General features: G+C 48.0%; 2 protein-coding genes and 1 long non-coding RNA gene across 4 annotated transcripts in view; 2 read left to right on the top strand and 1 right to left on the bottom strand.

Annotated features, from left to right (window-relative positions):
* Dgat2 (diacylglycerol O-acyltransferase 2) overlaps positions 1-2580 on the top strand; it is a 30430-nt gene extending 27850 nt beyond the window's left edge. The window contains exon 8 of the mRNA XM_038313359.1: positions 1499-2580. Coding sequence (XP_038169287.1) covers positions 1499-1653 — 155 coding nt within the window. The 3' untranslated portion in view covers positions 1654-2580. The remainder of the gene's footprint in view (positions 1-1498) is intronic.
* Positions 2581-7092: 4512 nt separating this feature from the next.
* On the bottom strand, positions 7093-10385 carry LOC119803024. 2 transcript variants are annotated; one of them, XR_005283516.1, is made up of 4 exons: positions 10111-10385; positions 9603-9738; positions 9352-9524; positions 7093-7980 (listed from the first exon to the last, which is right to left on the bottom strand). It is a non-coding gene; the product is annotated as an uncharacterized LOC119803024 (long non-coding RNA). The 2 variants fall into 2 exon arrangements; XR_005283515.1 differs by having other exon boundaries at positions 9352-9502.
* A 369-nt stretch (positions 10386-10754) lies between these two features.
* Uvrag (UV radiation resistance associated) overlaps positions 10755-23371 on the top strand; it is a 227010-nt gene continuing 214393 nt past the window's right edge. The window contains exon 1 of the mRNA XM_038314080.2: positions 10755-11056. Coding sequence (XP_038170008.1) covers positions 10940-11056 — 117 coding nt within the window. The 5' untranslated portion in view covers positions 10755-10939. The remainder of the gene's footprint in view (positions 11057-23371) is intronic.

Genomic DNA, 23371 nt, shown 5'->3' with positions numbered 1-23371 from the left:
CAAACCCGTAATCCCAGTGTAGTAGGCAGAGACAGGAGGATTGCTGCAAGTTTGAGGACAGGTGATCTATACAGCCAATTCCAGGCCAGCTAGGGCTACATGGCGAGACCCTGTCTCAAAAGAAAATAAAAACTGCCCAACAAAAGTTATAAAAATGACATTGGGTTTTTTTGTTTTGAACAGAAAGAAAATATAACTAGAGCATAGACCTGTGGGAACTAAGAGGAAAAACTGTAGTGTTGTATGTTTGTATTGGGGACGTGTTAAACCATGCAGAAAACCACCTGTATACATTTATGTGGGCATGTGTTTAAGGGCACAAGGCACAGACTGAAATGTTCAAACCTGGGTGTCTGGGGCGGGCATTTGCCTGTGCTCCCTGCAGGGCAGCACTGCTCATAGGGGTGGCCGAAGGGACTGGGTGGTGGCCGAATGTCTGTCAGCCGCAGGATGGAAAGCTGCTGCAGGACAGTGGAGAAGGGAACTCTGGGCACTATTGATTCATTCTAGTGTTGTATATGATTTCAGATCTTACCTCTGGGTGTTGGTTACCAGTAAGGGGACTTAGCTCTTTGTCTCAGCTGTCATTAGTTGCTGGTGTTATTTGGCTAGGAGTGCCGCCCCCAAGGTTTCCCCTTCCATGTTCAAGTCGTGTTCAGGCAGCCATATTGTTGAAGGATCATGGTTGTAGCTTCTCTGTTGTTTTCAGAGATAGAATCCCTCAGCAGACTTCCTGGTCCTCTGGCTTGTGCAGTCTTACAGCCTGTCTCCTCTGAGATGTTCCCCGAGCCCTAGGTGTGGGGGTTGCATTGTAGATGTGTCAGGCCTCAGCGCCCCAGAATCAAATTTCGACCAGTTGTGGCTTTCTGCAATCATCTCTGCCTGCTTCTAAGAGTTTTTTTTTTTTTTTTGATGAGGAATGAGAACTACATTTATATATAAACTTAAATGATCCATGGGGCTGCTAGGTAGACGGGAAGTAAAGGGTTAGAACGGACCAAGTGCAGGAGGCCAGACTGGAGGCTTTCAGTAGCCTGGACTGGAAGGGTGGCAGTGGAGCTGGGTGTGTGTGTCTGGCAGAAAGCTCAAAACAGTGCTGGTGGGACTGTGGTATGGGCTGGCCTTGAACATGGAGCAGGATGAGAAAATAAAGCAAACCACAGATGTGGGAATCCTGAGAAAAGATCTGTGAGATATTCCCGGTGACAGATTGGGAAACTGAGGCTCCTAGGGGCAGAGTTTGTCCTGGATAAAGCAAAAGCAGAGCCCTGTGCTTGCTCTTACACCTCACATTGGAACTTAGCAGAGTGTGGAGCTGGGTCCCCCAAGTCAGAGGCCACAGTCTTGGGTTGGGTCTTTGCCATGCTGCCAGGCCTGAGTATCCTCAACTGGACCAAGGGACATGGTCAGCATGGAGCACAGGCTCTTATCACCCTGGGCACCCAGGGATGGGATACTCAGTGACAATGGCTGACCAGAGCTCTGCCCTTCTCTGCAGTGGGTGAGCCCATCACCGTCCCCAAGCTGGAGTACCCGACCCAGAAGGACGTCGACACGTACCACGCCATGTACATGGAGGCCCTGGTGAAGCTCTTTGACAATCACAAGACCAAATTCGGCCTTCCGGAGACGGAGGTGCTGGAGGTGAACTGACCCAGCCCGTGGGGTCCAGCTCCTGGAAGGAGCGACTGCGAATCCTTTTCTACCAAGTTCTCAAGTGCATTTTGCTCTGTAAATTTGGAAGCGTCATGGGTGTCTGTGGGTTATTTAAAAGAAATTATAATTTCTTAAACCATTGCCATGTTAGATCTTTTGTAAGAAGGGGCGAGTCAGTATTTTAAATTCTCACGTCTAGTATGTCCTGCACAAGGTGGTGGCTGACATTTCTGGGCCTTGATGGTTTCTTATCCACCCCCTCTAGGGTTCCCCAAACAACAGACACCTGGCCCTGCTGAACTGGGGAAGGAGAGTCCCTATGACTTGGCCACTTAGATAATTCTCTTTGCCCCAGGGATTCTCAAGAGGCAGAGGCCATGTTTTGCAAACATCTCCATTCCCACCACCCCACATGTGACTGAAGGTCTGGTTCTTCTTGCCAAGGGGAGGATGCAGAGAACAGAGTTGGCCCCCTTTGGGGAAGGTGGCAGATAGCATCTCGAGTCTCCTCTCTGCTCCCTCCTGTATACTGTGCTAGGGACAAGGATGTCCCACAGGTACTGTCTGGGTTTATCTCGCTGCTGTTGATGGTTTTACTCTGAAGGCTGGCACTGTAGATTCAGCACAGCTCAGCCGTGGCTTGGAGCATGTTCTCTCAGCCGCCTGAGCTCTCCTGAGCCACACCCCAAGTCTGGTGTGAGGAAGGGTCTCTCTTTTGTTCACAAAGGGGCCTGGCTTTCGGTGTAGCACACTGGGTCCAGGACAGGAGGCCCTGTACCCAAGCCTCACATGTGTGCCTCCTGAGGCATTGGGCCAGGGAAGAGAGCCACCCCCCTCCTGTGTATTCTGTTTTCTCTCCATGAGATTGTTGTGCCATGTCACACTTTTGTATATTCCTAGACTAATAAATGGAAACAAGAACTACCTGTGAGTCGTTGCTCAATTCTGCACTTATACACTATCCTACTGCACAGGGCACACTGCAGTTCCCACTTTCTGCGGATTCCATTAGACTTGGGCCCTTACTGGCTGTGTAACAACTGGCTTCAAAATCTAATGGCTACAGCTCTGGAGAATGGTTCAATGGTTAAGAGCACTGGCTGCATAGGCTTTGGTTCAATTTCTAATTATCCACATGGATGCTTACAACTGTAACTCCTGTCCTAGGAGAGTTGACAGCCTCTTTGGGCCTAAGGCACACAAGCTGTGTAACAGACACACGTAAGCAAAGTACCCATACATATAATTTTTTTGAAAGGGAAAATAGTAATGACTTCAAGCATTTGCCCCCACCATCCTAAAGCAGACACTGGGCCGTCTGATTCCCGTCCTTGCCAAGGCCACAGTCCAGGTCTTGGAGGTGTTGGCCAGGGCTCAAAGCATCTCAGTCTGATGAAGAGATCCACTTTCCTTGTTCATGTGGGTGATGGCAAGCCCTCCCCCAACTGACTTGACTGAAGGCCATTCACAGATCCTTGTCCTTGTCTCAAGCATAGCAGCGAGAGGAGCAGTGTGCAGAGACCAGTGTAAGCCACAACTCTGTGTCACAGGGAATGATGTCTTTCTAGTCATTAGCTGTGAGGAGAAGGTGAATGCCGAGAGGCAAGGGCCAGGTAGCTTCGTTGCATGTTACCACTGTGTGTGGTCATGTTCTAGAATAGCAGAGCTGGAAGGGTCTTCACAAACTCTTAAGACAGTTCCCTATGCTTACTCTCAGCTAAGCTACAAAGGTGGAAATCAGGCCTGATGTCATTTCTGTGGTTACAGGTCTCAGAACAGGCGACCTTGTTCCTTCAGTTGGGGACTTCTCAGCAGCCAGAGATCCTGCTGTTAGACCACAGACCTCATTCCCACCTCCTGACTGCCCGTTAGCCATCCCCCAGCCTCAGGGCATCCCCTCTGCCCGAAGCCCTGGTGGGCTGCAGAGGACCCTGTAGCCCAACCTGGAGTCCTCAGCAGAGGTTTGCCGGGGGAGGGAGGTAGGCCGAGCAGCCAGCACAAAGATGGGGAGACCCCGCCCTGTTCAGGATCCAGGGGTTGGGAACAGGCAGGTCATTTCTACGGTTTCCAGGTGGCAGAGAGGACAGAGCAGGAGGAAGTCCCTGCTGACTTCTGTTATACCAGGCAGCCCTCAAGAACATGAAAGCTCATGCCAGAAGACAGCCATTTCCTTCTGGTGGTGGCAAGGCCTATTTTTCTGGTGAGAGCCTCAGGCCCACACGAAATTTCTAGTACCAGTCCCAGGGTGCAGCCAACCCGACAAGGGATATAAAAGCCTCTGGCTCCAGGCTAAGCCCCGGGCTGTAACCTTGGCTACCCAGAACATTCCTAAGGATTGCATTTCCTATTAGTGAGTGTTACTGTATACTGGGAAACTCAGCTACCTCAGTGTGGATAAGGGCTTGCCCAGGACCATCTAACAACAGTGTGTCCAGAGCTGAGCCAGCCTGATCTTCAGCTAGAGCTGGGGGACCCTGGGTGAATGTTGGGAAGGTTTGCCTTAGCCTACTGAGGAGTGTCGTTTCCACGATTCTTCCCATGGCCACAAGGGGGAGCTGACGTTGGTTCCAATGCAAAGATAGCCAGGCTGTCTGACTGCCTTAGGTTTTGACGCTCACCTGGCTTCTATTCTAAGCTAGCAACTACAGATAAATGGAGTAGGAGGACTCGGCAGAAACTTAGCCACTATCTGGAATATATTACTGGGAAAGTTGGTGGAGAGGGGCCAAGGGATCTCCATCACACAGCCAGTCAGCATTCACTGCCTGTTTCCTCTTCCTCCAGAGATGGACCGACCGCTCTCGGTTTCTAGGCACTTGAAACATTACCATTAGGGGCAAATCATCCATATTCCTAAAAGGCGTCCACCCCCCCCCCCTATTTCCCCACAGCTCTGAAAATTGAATTATTTCTTTCTTCACCCCTAATGTTGTAGACTACTGAGGTTGGATTGCATCCACATAAGACATGGCAGACGCCATCAGCACCACCTGTCATATAACTTACAGGGTCTCAGCTTCTGCACCTTTAAATTCATTTATCTGTACTCCTGAATAACACAATACTGAGAGAGCTGACAGACAGCTGAAAATGCTCACCCTGGGGCTTCGCCCATGGGCCCTATCCAGAAAACGGTAGCCGTGATGGTGTTAATTCTGCCTTTGAAGCACAGCAACAACCATAGGCAGCCCGTGTATAGGAGCGTGTCGGAAAATGAAAAGAAACCCAGTGTATTAAGTAGAATGTAGGGTTTGTAAGAAAGTCAGACAGCTTTAGAAATTGAGCTCCCAGCCGGGCTGGTGGTGGCACACGCCTTTAATCCCAGCTCGGGAGGCAGAGGCAGGCAGATCTCTGTGCGTTCAAGGCCTGCCTGATCTACAAAGCAAGTTCTAGGACAGCCAGGGCTGTTATACAGAGAAACTCTATCTTGAAAAAAAAAGAACTGACCCCCCCTTCTTCCACTTCCTCTCAGTGCTGAGTGCTCCCCACTCACTGCACCTGGCCTCCCTTTTGTTTCTGTGGTCCATGCCCCTTCTTCAAGCCAGTGCTCCCCCTTCAATCTCTACCCTTCCCCTGCTCTCTCCAGCCTTTGCTGTGCCCTTCAGGCCTCACCGCCAAAGGCCATTTCTAAGGAACATTTTCTCTGGACACCTCTTGCTAGATCTGCACTGGGCTTCTACATGCCTGCAGGGTGGTATTTGTTGCCTGCCTGGCTTGCCACATGTCCCCAGGCTCCTGGGCAAACGTCAGCACATTTATGATCATGGAACTGCAGGAGTGGAGCCAATCCGAGTCTCTGCTCGGCTCTGCTCTCTGTGTGACAGGTTCATTTCCTCTCTGGTCTGTTCCATTTGGGGGAGACATGGAGGTGTTTCAGTTTGGATCTGGAACCCCAGAGGCCCACGCGTTGAGGGCAGCTCATTTGGGTTTTTTGGGAGGTGGTCAGGAGGCAGGACCTAGTGAGGGAAGTTAGCCCGCTGAAGATACACTCTTGACGCAGATTTGGTTACCCTGTCCTTTCTCAGTTCCCTTTCTTTGTGTCTTGACTGTCGCAAAGAGAACAGGCTTCCTCTGCCGCACACACCTGTCTTGATACAGTGTGGCTGCTATGGGGCCCAAAGCAACGGGGCTAAAACGGGGCAAAATAACCCCTTCCTTGTGTTGAATTGGTTGTCTTCAGGTGTTCTGACATAACGAGGCGCTAACCCATGGAGGCCCTTGTGTGATCCCAACACTTGAGCCTCCATCCATGCTAAATGCACGACGCCCTTGTGTGATCCCAACACTTGAGCTTCCATCCATTAGCTTGCTGGCTTCCTTCCGTCATCTGCTCAGCGATTGCTTGTGAAGCCTCCATCATGTCTGGGTGCTGGGGACTCAGAGAGAACACACAGAGTGAAGCTGACTAGCTCACCCTACCCAGCATAGCTGGACACAAGGATAAACCTGTAAAGACATGCCAGACAGCCGTGAGGGCGTGCAGAGGAGGTGATACATTTAATTTTTTTTTTTTTTTTTTTTTTTTGGTTTTTCGAGACAGGGTTTCTCTGCAGCTTTTTTAGAGCCTGTCCTGGAACTAGCTCTTGTAGACCAGGCTGGCCTCGAACTCACAGAGATCTGTCTGCCTCTGCCTCCCGAGTGCTGGGATTAAAGGCGTGCGCCACCACGGCCCGGCTGATACATTTAATTTGACTGAGTTTTGGTTGGGTGAGAATGGCCTCCATAGGCTCATACATCCGAATATTTGGTCGCCAGCTGTTGGAACTGTATGGGAAGGAACAGGAAGTGTGACTTTGCTGGAGGAGGTGCATCACTAGGGGCAGGCTTTGAGGTTTTGAAAGATCGCGTCCCTGCTGTTTCTCTCTCTGACTCTGATTGTGAATCAAGATGTGAGCTCTCAGCTGTTCTTTGCTCTGCCACCATGGACTCAAACCCTTTGAAGCCATAAGCCCGATTAAATGCTTTCTTTGGTAAGTTGCTTTGGTGGTGGTATTTTATCACAGTGATAGAAGGGTAACTAAGACGTCGTGCTTTCAAACGTTTCCCCTCTAGCCTCCGAAGAGTCGGTCACGTTGTTCCCCTGACCTTTAACTTTCCTGCCGTGGCAGGTAGGCTGGACTTGGCCACTTAGATCAGTGGTTCTCAACCTTTGGGTCGTGGCTCGTCCGTCCCCCGTCCCCCCCCCCGTCCCCTCCCCCCCTCCCCCCCCTCCCCGTGGGTCGCATACCGGATATCCACATTATGATGCACAACACTGGCAAAATTGCAGGTATGAAGTCGCAGTGAAAATCATTTTACGGTTGGGGGACCGCCACGGCATGAGGAACTGTAGTAATGGGTCACGGCATTGGGAAGATTGAGAACCACTGACTTGGTTGCATGCTTCCCTGGGAAATACACACAGGGCTGTATAAATACCACAATAATTCCAAGCAATTTGAACTATTTTTTTATGTCGAAATGGTCACATTACAAAGTACTTCAGAATAAAACGGCGTATGTGAAAATAATTACCGGACGCGTTTCTTGAACACGTGCTGTTTCCGATGCACTATCCGCCATGACTGAGCCGCATTTTCTTTAATACTTTGCAGGCAGCAAGCTGCGTTTCCCACTAGGGCTTGAGTGATGCGGGCTGAGAAGTCTGAGAAGGGTCCTGCAGTGAGGGAGGCACTTCCGGTATCCAGCAGGCAGCCTGCGAGGCGCTGAACCCCTTGAAGGCTTGTGGGAAGATGACCTCTGCGGAAATGCTCTCTCCGCTCGCTTTCATTGCTTCTTCAGAACCCTGGATTAGCTGTCCCCGCCACTGCGAAGTCTGTCTGGGCGCCACTGTCCTTGGGTTTCATTCCACTAATACAAACACGAGTACTAGCTCAGGTCGTGACTCTTTGCTTATTGGACCCTTCTCCAAGGAGCTGGCTCGGGAAGGGTCTGATTTCCTGGGACCTAGCGGAGGAGTTCTCTGGGCGTGCTTGAGTGAAACCAAGCAACAAAAGTAGCTGACGGAAGGGAGCCCTGAGGGAAGACAAAGTGTTTCTGTGTTCCCTCCGTGGGCCCATTTTTCTTTTGTACATTTATATGTATGTATTGATGTTTATGTGCGTGGGCTCCTCCATGCTGCAGGTGTGCTCCCGCGAGTCAGGGGGCAACTCTAGGGGATGAGTTCTCTCCCTCTGCCAGGTGGGGTCCAGGGATGGAACTCAGATCCTCAGGCTTGGCAGCAAGCACCTTTCCCTGCTGAGCCAGCTTGTTGGACCACAGACTCTTTTCTTGTTACTTTTGTTGTAGGCTGAATGACAGCCCAGATAGTCAAATCATTTGAACCTGTGATCATAACCATATTTGGGAAAAGTTAGTTACATATATTTTTTTTTCTCTTCTCTCCTCCCCTTCCCTTCCTTCTCTCTTTTAGTGTTTGAGATAGGGTCTTATTCTGTAGCCCCCATAGCTGCCCTAGAACTCACTGGCAACCATCTGAGTGTTGCATAAGCCACACTGCCTGGCTCTGCAGATGCCACTGAATGAAGAATCTCAAGATGCAGTCTGGACAGGGCATCTAAACTCAATGTCAATGTCTTGATAAAGAAGACACCGGAAGAAGGGGAGAGGGTCAGGAGAAGACAAAAACTGGGCTTATGCAGCCAGGGAAGTCTGAGAGCCAACAGACGCTGGAAGAGCAGGGAGGAACGACACCCCAAACTGTGGGAGAATACATTTCTGTTGCTTTCAGCTCCCGAGTTTGTGGTAATTTGATACGGCAGCCTTGGCAAACAAGCACAGCTCAGAAACAGAAATATGTTTTCTGTGAAATTCCACTGGGTCTTGGCACCGTGTGGGTTGAGCTAGGTACAATTTGGAATTTCCCAATAACTCATTTCTCAACAGACACCTGACCCTACACTGGGGCTCCGACCATGAGGAACTGCTCAATGTCTCAAAACAGGAGACCGGCATCGAAGCAGCTCAGTTGCAATTCGTCTTCCCCTGAAAGTTAATACGCTTGCCTTCTATTTTAGGAAGCGGGGGAGGTGCTGGGGAGATAGCTCAGTTGGTAAAGCCCTCACTAAACAACCATGAAGACCCGAGTTCCAGCTCCAGTATCTTAATAAAAACGCTGGGCATGGCAGTGCAAACCTTTAATCCCAGGGCTAGGGAGGCAGAGACAGGAGGATCCTGACTGGCCATCCTTGCCCTACTTGGTAGGTTTCAGGCTAGTGAGGGACCCTGTCTCAGAACACATGAGATTGAACTCTGATCTCTTCACGCACATATACAAGTGCATGCACACCTGGGTACATGCCAATGTGTAATACATCAACTTTTAATAATGGTGCTAGGAGTTGAACCCAAGGCCTTGTGAATACCAAGCATCTACTCAACCACTGAACTCCCTCCCACTCAGTAAAAAAAAAAAAATTTTTTTTCCTAGACAGGGTTTCTCTGTGTAATAGCCCTAACCATCCTGGAACTAACTCTTTTAGACCAGGCTGGCCTATGAATTTACAGAGATCTACCTGCCTCTGCATCCCAAGAGCTGGGATTAAAGGCGTGTGCCACTACTGCCCGGCCAGTAAAAGATTCTAAACCCATCTATTATACCCTAAGGTTCATGGGCACATACATTGGCCTACCTAGCACCCACAACGGCACTACTACTATTCTACAGGTGGACAAATTAGAGAGTAGGGAGCTGACCTGCTCGGTGACATTGCTCGAAGGTGGCCGTCAGAATCCCAAACTGCCTGCTTCGTGTTGTGTCTGCCTCTCTGAACACTGTGTTCTTTCTGCTATATCCGTCCAGGTGGTGGAGAAATTCACACTCTAAGGGGAGGGGGAAATTAATATCCTGCAAAATGAATGAGTCAGAGCTACTTATAGAAGCAATGGCTATAGCTGTTCTTAAGATCAAAGCAATCCTCAGGAAAGAGAGGGCGCCTGAGCTGTACCTTCACGTTCATTTCCTTACTCTCTGCAGGCAATATGGATCCAGGGAGGAATCAGACAAGGTCCTCTGGTTGAGGAATTCACGCGCACATGTTTGTGTTCAGAGAGGCAAAGTGGCAGTTTGTGTGTGGTAAACGCCTATTAAAAGACAAAGCGGAGGTTGGTGGAGTGTCACACACTTGTAATCCCAGCACTGGGGTGGGGAGCTGAGGCAGGACTGAGCTATGTGGTGAGTACCAGGCTCGCCGTGTCTCAGCCCCCCTCCCCCCAAAACAAAGACAACACAATAGGATCAACTGGACGGTGGTCCAGGCAAGATCCCTAATTCGGAGTCCCAGAGAGGTGAGCGAAGTCTTTCTGAAGAAAGGACTCCTGCCACAGCAGAAATATGATGGCTAAGCAAGCTTTAGTCACCAGCAGTAAAAGTCTTTCTAGGCAGAGCGTAAGCAACCCACCCGCGGAGGTGAGACAGCCTCCTGAGTGGCTGGCACACGTCGTGGCTAAGCTTACTAGTACTAGAAGCTAGAAGGGGCGTGGATTTGTGGGTCTTGAGTCCATCGTTGAAGAGCTGCTCGATGGATCTCCGGTCTCCGTGCTCTCACGGTGGCGGCTCCCTTCTCAACCATAACGCACGGCCTTTTGGTAAGTGGATGCGAACACTCGGGCAAGACAGACCATCCATCCCCCGACTCCTTGGTGCCAAGCTGGTCCCCGCCCTCCGCGGGAGGCCCTGTTACCATGGCAACTAGGTTAGGGCGGAAGTGGTTTAGAAGATTGACTCTCACTAATCAGGTGACTCTCCAGACTTCTGCACGTGACACCGGAGCCTAGCGCGCGCTCTACCTAATCGAGACGCCGTCCCTCTTTCAGCGACAACTGACAGCGCTGTAGAGCAATGGCCTTGGAGGCTCTTCTAGGAGACCCCACCTCTCCATAGGGAAAGGACCAATTAGGCAGAGGCAGAGAGAAGGACCGCCCCAAGTTTCGCCCGGGTTTGACAGACGCAATTGAGGCCATCACAGAGTCCCTCCGCCCCTAGCCATCGAGCCCGCGACGGACGGACTCGTTGTCCAATAGCACGTCCCTTGGCCGCCGCCGGGTCCCGCCCTCTCAGGGACGAAACCAATGAGCACGCCAGCTCCGGGCCGGGTAGAGGGGTTGCACTGCGGTAATATGGCTCTTCCTTAGCCAGCGGCGGTGTCTAGTCCGGGCGCGGAGCTGCCGGGGCTCTCGGGTGGTCCGTTTCTAGGCTGCACGGGCTCGGCGGATAGCGGCTCCGGAGGCTGCGGCGGATGCGGGAGGACTGCTCGCCTGGCCGCCCGGCGGCCCTGGGGTCCAGATGAGCTCCTGTGCTTCGCTCGGGGGCCCGGTGCCCCTGCCACCCCCGGGCCCGTCCGCCGCGCTGCCGCCCGGTGCCCCCGCGCGGGCCCTTCATGTGGAGCTGCCGTCCCAGCAGGTGAGGCGGCCACGAGCCGGGGGGCGGAGAAGGCCGGGCGAGGAGGTCGGCTGGGCTCGCGGGACTGAGGAGGGCTGACAGGAGGAGGACCCCGCGTCCTGGGCTGGGGGAGCCGGGCGTTCCCGCGCTCAGACCTCCGCATCCCTCTGGGAAGGCGCCCGGGAGCCTTGCGCCCTGCCGGCCGACGCCGCGCTTTTCCTTTCGCTCCAGCTCCCAGGAGTCGGTTTTCTTGCACTTATTCCTAGCGTTATGGGGTGCTTCTTTCTGCTCCTCTGAGGAAGGTATTTGGGACGTCGGGGTTTCTTTTCCAAGTCTCAGATCCTCACGACATACTTCACTCCCTTGGGTGAGCGCCTGGAAGGAGGATCTGAAGTATGTATTCATATCTTGGATGTTAGGTTGCAGGGATGTAAGGAGGACGAGAGAACACTGACTTTGGGGATCTGACAAAATTCTTGATGACACCCACCTATCTATAGAGTATGTCTTCTACTGCCCTCCCGCAGTCCTGCATGGGTGAGACTCTGTAGGGACCTTAGCACTGAAGAGGACCGGGAGAAACTGTCAGTCACGGAGAGGTTACCGCGCTAGGTCTGTGCAAAGTGCTCATCGAATCCTCACATCTCCGTGAGACAGCTGTTTTTATCGTCCCGATTTTTCAGTTCTAGAAACAGGCTTGTCCACTGCCTTCCTGTTACTGATGGGGCTGGGTTTCCTCAGACAGCGTCTGACTGCAGCTCATGCACCGGGCATAGTTTGCTCAAGACTTGAGCAGCGACTCCACCACCGTCCACAGGACAGAGCAAGCTTCCTTAGCCCCTTCCTGTAACTTTCCATCCTTGCCCGAGACAGGAAGGAGCCACACAAGAGCGCAGAGGCTAGAGAGGGCCAGGCGTGAAGTGGATCGGAACGTAAAGGGAAGGGGAAGGTTGCACAGCCCTCCACACTGCCAGCCCCGGTGCCCTACCAGTAGGGAAGCAAGGCTCTGTGGTGGGAGAGGGCTTAAAAGATCAAAAGGCATGTGCCCTGGTTTTGTGGTACGGTTGGGCAGGGACTTTGTGGAGAATATTAAGAGTTGGAAGGTGGTTTGGATTACATTTTGAGAGTGTGGCTGAAGAGAGTTGTCTGTGGATTGGGCATCAAGTGTGAATTTTTGTATGTGTGGGAGGTAGATTTCGAGGGGGTGCTGGGAGAAGCAATAGCGGGGAAAGTCCTGGAGTTCGGGATTTAGATGGGCTTAGTCTAGGGGAACTATGATAACGTGTGGGGTTGGAGAAGAGAAAGCATCATTTACTGCACAAAGCCTGCTCTGTGAATAATGTTGTTCACAGTTTAACACCAGGGGGAATAATCCAAGCAAACTGTATATGGACTCAGTTCATGTGTTTGTTGGATTTCTGGATTGGTGTGTAGTGGCCTAAGTTTGCAGCTGGATGCGGCATTGAGCCTGGCAGGCTCTTTACGGTTTCCTGGGAGTGTCATCCTGTTAGGCAACGTATATAACAAAAACACATTCCTTCTGTGGTTGATATTAATTTAGCTTTCTAGATCAAAATTATTCATGTTTTGGAAAACATTTTTGTTTTGTTTTGTTTTGTGTTTTGTTTTTCGAGACAGGGTTTCTCTGTAGCTTTGGAGACTGTCCTGGAACTAGCTCTGTAGACCAGGCTGGCCTCGAACTCTGCCTGCCTCTGCCTTTCTAGTGCTGGTATTAACGGTGTGTGCCACCACCGTCTGGCCGAAATAAATATTTTTAACATAAGCATTTTGTTGATTAATATATTAATTTATTATATAACACAAGTTCCAATAGGGTTGACCTTATCTGCTTCTAGAAGAGATTTGAATTTGCCTAGAAGAGCCCACAGAATTAAGTATAAGACATATATAGTCTACCTTTCCTTATTTTAATTTAAAAATTTTTAGCAGGATCTCACTACTTCCTACGTAGCCCTTAGCCTGAAACTCACCCTGCATGTAGTATGCATGACTACACCTGACTGGAACTACAGGCTTGTGCCACCCAGCCACCAAGCCTAGTTTTATTTTAAATTACATATCTAATCTAATTTACATACATTTATTTTCACGGTTGAGTGTAGCCAGGTTCGCTCACCCGTCCACTGGCTCTAATGTGACCGTAGCTTAGAGCTTCAGTCTCCTTTGCTTCTAGGTCCTCTCTGTTATTTAAGCGAGAAGCTGTGGTCATACGCTTTAAAGATGTGCTGCTCTTTTATTTTTGGTTGATGTTTGTCATGTTTCAGTGAATCAGTATAGGCTCAGCCAAGGAGGAGTATGCTGTACACACTTGGATTTAGGAGTCTTAAGATAATTTTTAAAATATAATTTATTTATTTTTATTTTATATGCATTGTTCTTTTGCCTATATGTATGTCTGTGTGAGGTCTGTCAGATCTTGGAATTACAGACAGTTGCTAACTGCCATGTGGGTGCTGGGAATTGAGCCAGGGTCCTCTGGAAGAGCAGTCTCTGAGCCATCTCTCCAGCCTTCCCCCCTTATTTTGGCGGAGACCTTTAATCTAATGTGTCCTTAATATTAAGCTTAACTGAGAATTTCTTTCCTCCTCCAAAGCGCCCCAGCCACATTCTCAGATACTTGGAATGCAGACATTTTTAGAGGCTTTTAGTGATTACCCTTTTGGAGGTCATATGTTCCTTTAAGAATTCATAAAAAGGAACTGGAGAGAAGGCTCAGCAGCTAGGAGCACTGGCTGCTCTTTCAGAGGATCTGGGTTCAATTCCCAGCACCCACATGTCAGCTTATTGTCTGTAACCCCAGTTCTAGGGGCCTGATACCCTCATACAGACATACATGCAGACAAAACACCAATGCACATAAAATAAAACTTAAAATAAAATAAATAGAGATGGCTCAGCTGTTAGCACTGACTGCTCTTCCAGAGGACCAGGTTTAATTCCCAGCACCCACATGGTGGCTCACACCTGTCTGTAATTACAGTTCCCTTACACAGGCATACACGTAGGCAAAACACCAGTGCACATAAAAATAAAAACAATTAATTAAAAAATAAGGAATATAAAACATTAAAAAAAGGAATTCGTAAAAGATACAGAGTCTTAGAAAATGCATTTATAAATACACATGAACACGTAATCTCACATGAGGCTTTGGTTTCTTTGTTTAAATGGAAAATTTAAGATTGACTGTTCCTAGTTGGCCTACACATTTTTCATTTAAAAATATTACAGAATTTAGCTATTAGACTTTTTCTTGCATGGTCTTCTATATATATGTGTATCACCCACATTTTTTGTCTGTCTACATACATGTATTTGTGTGCATATTGGTGCACAAGTGTGTGGAGACCAATGGACCACTCCTGTGTCATTCCTGGGACACTGCCCCTTCCTTTGAGACAGGGCCTCAGCTCACGTTCTGCGGAACTCTTGCCTGAGCTAGGGTTGCAGGTGTGTGATATCACCCACCCCTCACTGTTATAGGGTTTTGGGACTCTTTCCAGAAATTCTCTATTCCACTGCACTGCATGGCCATGTGGAAGGATCTCAGAGTACACGTGACGTCCGTAGGATGAAGTTAGCTCAGTAAAAACACAGGATGGGTAGTGTGTTTGTTTGTTTTTATGTTTGACTTGCCTGGTGCTCACTACTTAGATCAGGCTGGGCTCAAACTCCCAGAGATTAACTTGCTGCTACTGATAAGTTTAAAGGCGTAAGTTCTTTCTCTCTCTGTGTATTTAAACCCATAGGGATCTTTCTACTTATACTCATACTATTGTAATAGAGCTAGTTTCTCTTTATTTTTGCCAACTTTGGATATTTCTAACCTGAGTTTATTGATTCAAACCATATATGTGTGGTTACATGTGCATACACACATATATGAACACAGTACATATACATATGTATGTATTTATTTAAATGTACATTTCTTTAGCTGTTGGTTTTCCTTTATTGCATATTAGACAGTATGCTAAGCACATGGTCTCAGTTTTCTTGCCCAGCTTTCTGAGTTTTAATATATTTACATATTTTGCTACTTGAATTTCTTCTGTGAAGCTCATGTTCATGTCCTTAGCATTCATTTTTCTAATTGTTTTTGGTTTTTCAAGACAGGGATTCTCTGTGTAGCCCTGGCTGTCCTGGAACTCACTGTGTAGACCAGGCTGGCCTTGAACTCTGCCTCCCGAGTGCTGAGGTTAAAGGCATGAGCCACCACCACCTGGCCACTTTTCTAATTGTTTTGCTTATGGTTTTTATTATCTTGATGACTCCTTTTTACTTTTCTTTGTTTTTGTTTTTGAGAGAAGTAGGTTAGAGCTATTAGCCTTTATTATTATTATTATTATTAATCGTAGCGTGTGTTTCTGTTTCTGTGTTAGCTAGAGAGCATGACACTAGGGGTTCAGAGGACAGCTTCCCGTGTTGGTTTACACCTTGTTTCAGGAGAACCTTGTTTTCCTGTGGCACACGACAGGCTAGATGCCTGCATTTTCTAGGAGTGTCTGGATTACACAGTAACCGAGCCTTGCTTTGTGTTGGTTCTGCGCATCTGAATCTGAACTCAAGCCCTCTCACTCCTAGGGCAATGCTTGGCCACCATCTCCCCTACTTGTAACCATCGTCATCATCGAAGTCCTGGAACTGAAGCCAGGACCTCGCACACGCTGGGCAAGTCCTCTGTTGTCACCGAATTATAGCCTCCACCCTTTCTCTACTTCTTTTTTTTTTTTTTTTTTTTTTTTGAAACCGGGTCTTACCATATAGTTCTGGTTGTCCTGGAACTCACAGAGACCTACCTGCTTTTTCCCCAGGGTGTGAGATTAAAGGCGTGCACCACACACCCAGCCCTTTTTGTTTGTTTGTTTTGTTTTTGAGAAAAGGTCTCATTAAATTGCCCAGGCTTGCCTTGAACTTCATCTGTAGTCCAGATGGGCCTTGAACTTAAAAAAAAAAATTATTTTAGGTTTATTTGTGTGAGTATTTTGCTTGAATGTCTGTTCAGTCACCGGTGTGTCTGGTACTTGCGGAGTACAGCAGAGGGTGTCAGGTCCCTTGAAAAGGGAGTTGTCGGTGGTCGTGAGCTGTCATGTGGGTGCTGGGAATTGAACCTGGGTCTTCTGCAGGAACGAACTGTCCGTCGACGCTCTTCCGAGCCATCCGTCCAGCCCTCCGTTTTAATAGTGAGGAATCAGCACCATCAGGAACATGCTCCGGGCTGTCCTCCCAGGCACAGCCCGCACACCCAGGACACAGCTAACTCTCCATTTTCCTCCACACTCGGCCTTTTGCTTTCTGTTTCTATGAATTTGACCATCTGGGTTCTTTGGGTACATGGCTTCTTCGTGTTTGTGCTTTTGTGTCTGCCTGATCTCCCTCAGCATAATGTTTCCAGGGTTCCATCTTCATGGCGGCGTGTGTGAGGACTGGCCCCTCCTGCAAGACTCACCCGTTGTGTCTGAGTCCCACATTTGAATTGCTCCTCTCTAGTCAGTGCGTAAATACCGCGTGGCATTTAGTTGTCCTGCCTCCTTTTAGCTGTGACAGTTTCTTACACTTTTTACAGTTACACCTTCCAAACCCTTTTTTTGATGCCCTTGACTGTTTTGAGTACTGGTCACATATTGTGTCGGATGTTTCTGTGCTGACATTAATATGAATTGTTTTTCATAGTGGGGACGTCTTCCAGAACCATGTAGTTCTCCAGTGGGTACCAGCAGTGTGACCTATAATTAATTTGTGATGCTAGCTACCTGGAGTTCACAGATTAAAGGCTCAGCCCTGCCCCCATGCCCTTCAGATGCCTATCTCAATCCCGGGCTTTCCAGAACTTTCCTTTTCCAAGGCCAGGAAAACATTTCTGTTTACTGGTTCATTGTGGAGGAGATGGGGAGCAGCCAGACGGAAGAGAGCTGTGTTGGGAAGTGGGGGAAACTTCCCTGTCCTCAGGGTGCTCACCCTCAGAATTTCTCAGATCATTGTAGAGACTTTCGATGATTAACTCAGTGGCCAGCTCCTTTCCTGGGATGAGTGGGGCTGATAGTTCTAGCCACCCTGGAGCGGGGCCAGCACCAGTTCACTAGACCAGAGGGCGCTCCCAGGAGATGGTCTGTGTGAGGAACCAGGGACAAATGCCTGAGCTGGAAAGAAAGATTTCCCTTTGTACCCTTTGCTGGTGAAATTAGGAGGTACAGTTCTGGGGACTGGAGACCAAAATGAGTTTACTGTGCATCGCCACACAGAAGGTAGTGCTCCCCATAGGCTCTGGCATCACCACATAGCAGGTAGTGCTCACCAGGGCTCCCATCTGGAACCCTGTTCATTGTGGAATATGACTTTAACTAGGCAAAGATGTGTTATATTTGTTTATGTATTAATTATTAATATCTAATTATTAATATTTAAATTAATTTAAATTATTAATATTAAAAATTAAATATTACTTTAAATGTGTAAAGTTGTGGTTTTAATGCTTGTTTATGCTGTATTTGTTTAACTATGTAAGGATGTGTTGCATTTGTTTCACCTTGCCTGCCTAAGGCACCTGATTGGTCTAGTAAAGAGCTGAATGGCCAATAGCTAGGCAGAGAGAATAAGTAGGAGGAGAAATCTAGGCTCAAGAAGAATGAGAGGAAGCTGGGCAGTGGTGGTGCACGCCTTTAATCCCAGGCAAAGGCAGGCGGATCTCTGTGAGTTCAAGGCCAGCATGGTCTACTAGAGCTAGTTCCAGGACAGCGAGGGCTGGAGAAAACCTGTCTCCAAAAATCAAAATAAAAAACAAACAAACAAACAAACAAACGAAAAAATAGAGGAAGGAGAGAGGGGAGAACGAGGAAGACGCCCAGGGACAGAAGCCAGGCAGACACCAGCCAGCCAGACTTGACAAAAGGAATGTAAGACGTACAGAAAGATAAGAAACCCCAAGGCAAAAGGTAGATAAAGAGAAATCAGTTATTTTAAATTAAAAGTTACCCAGAAATGAGCCCAAGCTAGGCCAGATATTCATTACTAAGACGTCTCAGTGTCATGATTTGGGAGCTGGTTGATGGCCAAAATCAAAAGCCTGGTACATCTGCTCATCCTGTCCCTCTCTTCCCTAATCTGCTCCTTGGGACCAAGTTGCTCTGTGAAGATCACACTTAAAGACTGGGGACTTGTCCCCCACTCCCTTGAGAACAGGGTATCTACATAAATTATTTCCAGTATACACTTTTACAGACGAGGAACCTAAGGGCTAAGTGACTGACTTTCTCGCTCTCTCCCTCCTTCCCTCCCTCTCTCTCTTTCCTTTCCTTTCTTCTTTCTCTTCTTCCTTTTGGAGACAGGGTTTCTGTGTATATCTTCTGTTGTCCTGGAACTCACTCTGTAGACCAGGCTGGCCTCAAACTCAGAGATCCCCCTGCCTCTGCCTCCTGAGTGCTGGGATTAAAAGCATGCACCACCATGCCCAGAGAGGTCTTAGGTGACTTTCTTAAAAGTCAAAGGGAGCATCCACTTTAGGGACTGCCTGTAGCTACCCACTCTGTAGGGTTCTGATGAAAAGATTTTAAAATGCCCAAGTGTTTGCGGCCATCATTTTATACTTAACTCCAACAGCATCTGCACTTAGCAACGTGTTGCTTATGAAGTAGTAACTCAGTATTTAGTTGCTTCTCCCTTAAAGAATGAAATAGCTTACAGAGAGTTGACTAAATAGGTTGAAACATACTGTAGCAAAACGACGGACAGAAACAATTGAATGTTTAATGTAGTTGCCAGTGGTATCTTCACTTCTGTACACACTTGTGTTTATATACTTGCTTCATGTTTTGTTTTCTTTCTTTTTTCTTCTTTTTTTGTGAGATAGGATCTCACTATATAGCTAGGCTGGCCTTGAACTCAAAGAGATCTACCTGCCTTTGCCTCCCAAGTTCTGGGATTAAAAGTGTACATCATCATACCTGGACATATGTCTCTGATTTTTTTTTCCAGTCTGTTGTGTTGATAAAGCCAGGGTAGGCACAGGAGAAAGCTGGGGAAAGATACCTTTTGTAGCACAATGCCCTGCCCTGTAGCATTATTCATTTCCTAAATATTTATCAAACCTTTTGACCGAAGCCAGGAACTGCAATCTATAGCTGTGTCTGTAAAATGAAAGTATGGGAACTTCTGAGCAGGGTTGGCTCTTGTAACCAAACCACGAGGAAACTTTGGGAACTTCCGATGTCACATCTTCAAGTCGCTATTTTACATGACAGAATGCCATCAAGAATTTAAGTTCTTATTTTGTTTGCCGTTATTTTTTTGTTCTTCCCGAGAAAATGTTTAGCTTTTCTGTGAAGGGAAAAGCTATCTTCTTTTTTTTTGTGTTTATGTAAAGATTTCTCAGAATCACAGTTTTTAGTTCTTGGGCAGAAAATTCAGAAGTGAAAGTGACTGGAAATAATAGAGGAGAATTGAAAGTCGGGACCGCAGCGAGCGCTGAGATGACAAAATTTACGTCTTTATAGTTTCCAAATGCGCATCTTACTTTTGTATTTATTTTTGAGAAAGTGTCAGTCTATGTAGCCCTGGCTGTCCTGGGAGTTACTGTGTAGACCAGGCTGGCCTTGAAAACAGAGAAACCCAAGCTGGTGGTGGTGGTGGTGGTGGTGGTGGCGGCGGCGGCGGCGGCGGCGGCGGCGGCGCAAGCCTTTAATCCCAGCCCGGGGGAAGCAGAGGCTGGTGGATCTCTGTGAGTTCAAGGCCAGCCTGGTCTACAAGAGCTAGTTCCAGGACAGAGAAACCCTGTCTCAAAAACCAAAGGGGAAAAAAAAAGAAAAAGAAAAGAAAAGAAGACATAGAGACTCAGCTACCTCTGCCTCCCAAGTCTTGGGATCAAAGCTGTGTGCAGCAGAATGGGCCACATCTGTTTGTTTTTGAGACAGGTTTCTCCGTGTAGCCCTGGCTTTTCTGGGACTCTCTCTGTGTAGACCATGCTGGCATTGAACACGCGGAGATCCATCGGCCTCCTGCCTCCCGAGTGCGGGGTTAAAAAGATGTGTGCCACCACTCACTGCCTAGCCAGATGTGTATTTTTAATACACTGTGGTAATTCTAGCTGCAAGCCAAGACATACTTCTGCTGTGGCAAACAGATAATGGTCATCTTCAGTGTCCTGGGATGTGTACAGTCAGAACTTTGAATTACTTTAGAAAAATTAAAGACATATATTTTAAAAATGTGGGTTGTATACTTTAGGTTTCATGGCATTGCTTCTGTCCTGTATTGCTGGAGTCATTTATTTACTTACTTTTTGATTGTATCTAAAATAATAGTGGTCTTCTTAAATCTGTAGTTAATACTGTCTTCCATGTAACTCTGAGGCTGGAACTCGTTTTGGAATAATGGAATTTTACAGATTTAAAAAAAAAAAAATCCAAAAGACCAAACCCTGAAGTTTTCAGAGGTGAAAGTATTTGCCATGAGCGTGCTCTAGAGACCTCAGGTTCTTTGTTGATGATCTGCAGGAGCTCCTGATCTTCAGCCCCCGGGTCGCCTGGGCAGGACCGTGCGTGCTGAGAATTTGTTTAACTTCTTTTTAGACTTTAACGTAGTGTCCCCCAGCTTTGGTGACATTAGGCTGGAACCCAATGGGGTGGTGGCATATGTTTTAGACTTCCCTTTAAGGGCAGAGCCGAACACTGAGATTCTGCCCCTGCCCCAATCATGGTGTGAACCAATGAAACTTGGAAATGCCCCCTCCCCTGGACTCCAGGGCCGCTCTTCCTGTTTTGTGTCTGGCTTTACCCGGTCTGTCCCTTTCTGAATGTTCTTGGGAGCAGTGAACTCTCTACCTCCTGAAGTTTCGGAAACGGCAAACATCTGGTGGCTGCGGTTTTCCCCCGTGCCAGCAGCTTGGTGCTGTGTAATATTTAGTGCCGATGGCTGTGGATGGAAAGTGTTTGTCGAAGCTGAGATAAATAACCCTGAAGCCGAGCACTGGAACCCAGCACTTGCTGTTCCATCCGTGGAAATGGTAGCATTTTTTTTTCTTTACCCCCTGTTATGGTGTTTAGAATATTCTAAAAGATGTGGCCAGACCTTTTAAAATAACAAGATACATCAGGAAGCTGAAACTAGTGTCTACTTTTGGTCCATGGGTTCCTGAGTAAGGAAAAAGAGAGCAAATAAAAGAAACGGGAATCCTAATTTATGTTTTTCTATGAAAAACTTGGTGACTTTAACATGACTGAATGTTTGGTGACTGAGCGATTGACTCTGAGCTCTAGAGTTGAGTGTGTTTACACTAGCCAGTGTTGAAATCAGTTATGAGCACTGGGTAGGAAAGACTGACCAGTTGGCTGTGTCCTGGGTAGGTGTTTGTGAAGTGCCGACTCTGACTGCTCTAGCACTGGTCCTGAAACTGGACGGTTTGATTCCCTCGGCCTGACTGCCTTGGAGAGAGGATATGGATTATTTCCTTCCTCAATTCCAAACATTCTTTGTATGAGAGCTAATCTCGAGAAACCTTTCAAAAGTCTTGGAGACAAAAAGGCTGTAGTTTAGACTCACAAGGAGCGTTTACAGTTTCGTCTCCTTTGAAAAGAGTCCTGGAAACATTGTCACTGCTAAAGGTGCACAAGGAACCTGCCAGGTTGCTTCGTAGGCTCAGGCGTGGTGGGCAGGCGGGTGTGGGCATTCATGAGAGGCCGAGGGTAGGCTGTGGGATTGCACTCACAGGAAGGCATTTCAGGCTTCTTTCCACGAAGTGACTAAATGGAGTTTATTCTGTGTGGAGGATTTTCTGGACAAATAGGAGAAGAGCCAGCTGCCTCTGCTACTCTGGAGAGATTAATTTGTCTCCCCCAGAAGATACCATCTAGTTCTTAGATTTGTAGAACTGCAGAATTATTCTTTTTTAGAAATATTTTTTAATTGTGTATTTATTTATTTTGTGTGCGCATGTCAGGGGTCTATTCTCTTCTTCCACCGGTTGGTTCCTGAGGGGACTGGACTTGGGTTGTCAGCCTCCACGGAGAGAATGATCTTGTCAACCTGGAACTTACTATGTCGTTCAAGGTGCAAGACTACAGACGGGGCTTTGTCACCGTGCTTCGCTGTTATTGCTCATTATTGATAGAATGATTGTACTACTGAGATGGAACTAAGGGGTTTTGTCCCGCTGACCCCTACTGAGCTATAGTTGCCGATTTCCCTGGATCTCTGGCTTAGTTCTGAAGCTGTCTACCTGGAGTTAGCCTTAGATCCTGGGAGCTGCGGATTGATTCTTACAAGATTTCTGCTTCAGACTGTTGCTGCAAGTCATGGGCCATTATAGTCAGGGAGCCCCCATCTCCCTCTCCGTGGGTTCAGGTGTTTACTGAAACTCTACAAACCAGCTCACCATTACAGCCTGAAGCACAAGAACTCCACACGGAGAGAATCACAGAATAAGGTTTGGAGAAGGGTCTGGGGATGACCCGAGGGGTATGCCACCCCCCAGTGGCCCCATGTGTTCAGTTCAGAACCTCCTGTACAGGGCTTCACAGTAGTTCTGTTGTACAGTCACTGTGATTGCTTCAGTCTCTAGCCTTCTGTCCCTTTGTAGGTCAGGGGTAGGGTAGAAACAGCCCTGGCTGTCCTGGAACTCCCTCTGTAGACCAGGCTGGTCTCGAACTCAAAGATCCGCCTGCCTCTGTCTCCCGAGTGCTGGGAGTAAAGAGTGTGCCACCACCACCGCCCGGCTGTGCCTTAGTCTTTTGTGTGGAAGCTCCCTGGGCCTCATATTCCTATCTAGTTGTCTGATTGAATGACCTTTACAGAACCTTTCCTCTTGTATTAGCTTTCTGCTAAAAGAAAAAACAATCAATCCTTCCTCCCCCAAATAATCAATTCATGAAGAGAAAAGGTTTGCCTTGAAGATTTGGAGGTTTGGAGTTTTCAGTCTGTGATTGGTTAGCCTCATTATTTTGCCCTTATGGTGAACCAGTCTGGGCTTGAGCTCAGTAGCAGAAAGCTGCCCATCTTTTTTGGGATATAGAAGGAAGGAGTAAGGGGCTGCCTTCCCACCATTCCTCCAGAGGCACACGGCCTGAAGATCCCACTAGATCTCAGCCCTTCAGGTTGTTCTGCTTCCCCGTAGTGTAAATGGGGGACCAGGCCATGAACACACAGGCGTTTGGAGATGTTTTAGACCTGGTCTCTGGTCCCCTTCAGGTCAGCATCCAGCTGCTGTCCCGGTATTAATTACATTTAATCAATTTTTTTTTTAAATAAAGAACACAGGCTTTGCCTTTTATAACTGTCAGTGTGGCTCAGTAGTAAAGCTCTGGATTTTCATTCCAAGCAGTAGAA

The sequence above is a fragment of the Arvicola amphibius genome, chromosome 12 (assembly GCF_903992535.2).
Source record: "Arvicola amphibius chromosome 12, mArvAmp1.2, whole genome shotgun sequence".
NCBI lineage: Eukaryota > Metazoa > Chordata > Mammalia > Rodentia > Cricetidae > Arvicola > Arvicola amphibius.
The sequence above is the reverse complement of the archived record's forward strand: the minus strand, read 5'-3'. Positions and strand labels throughout refer to the sequence as shown.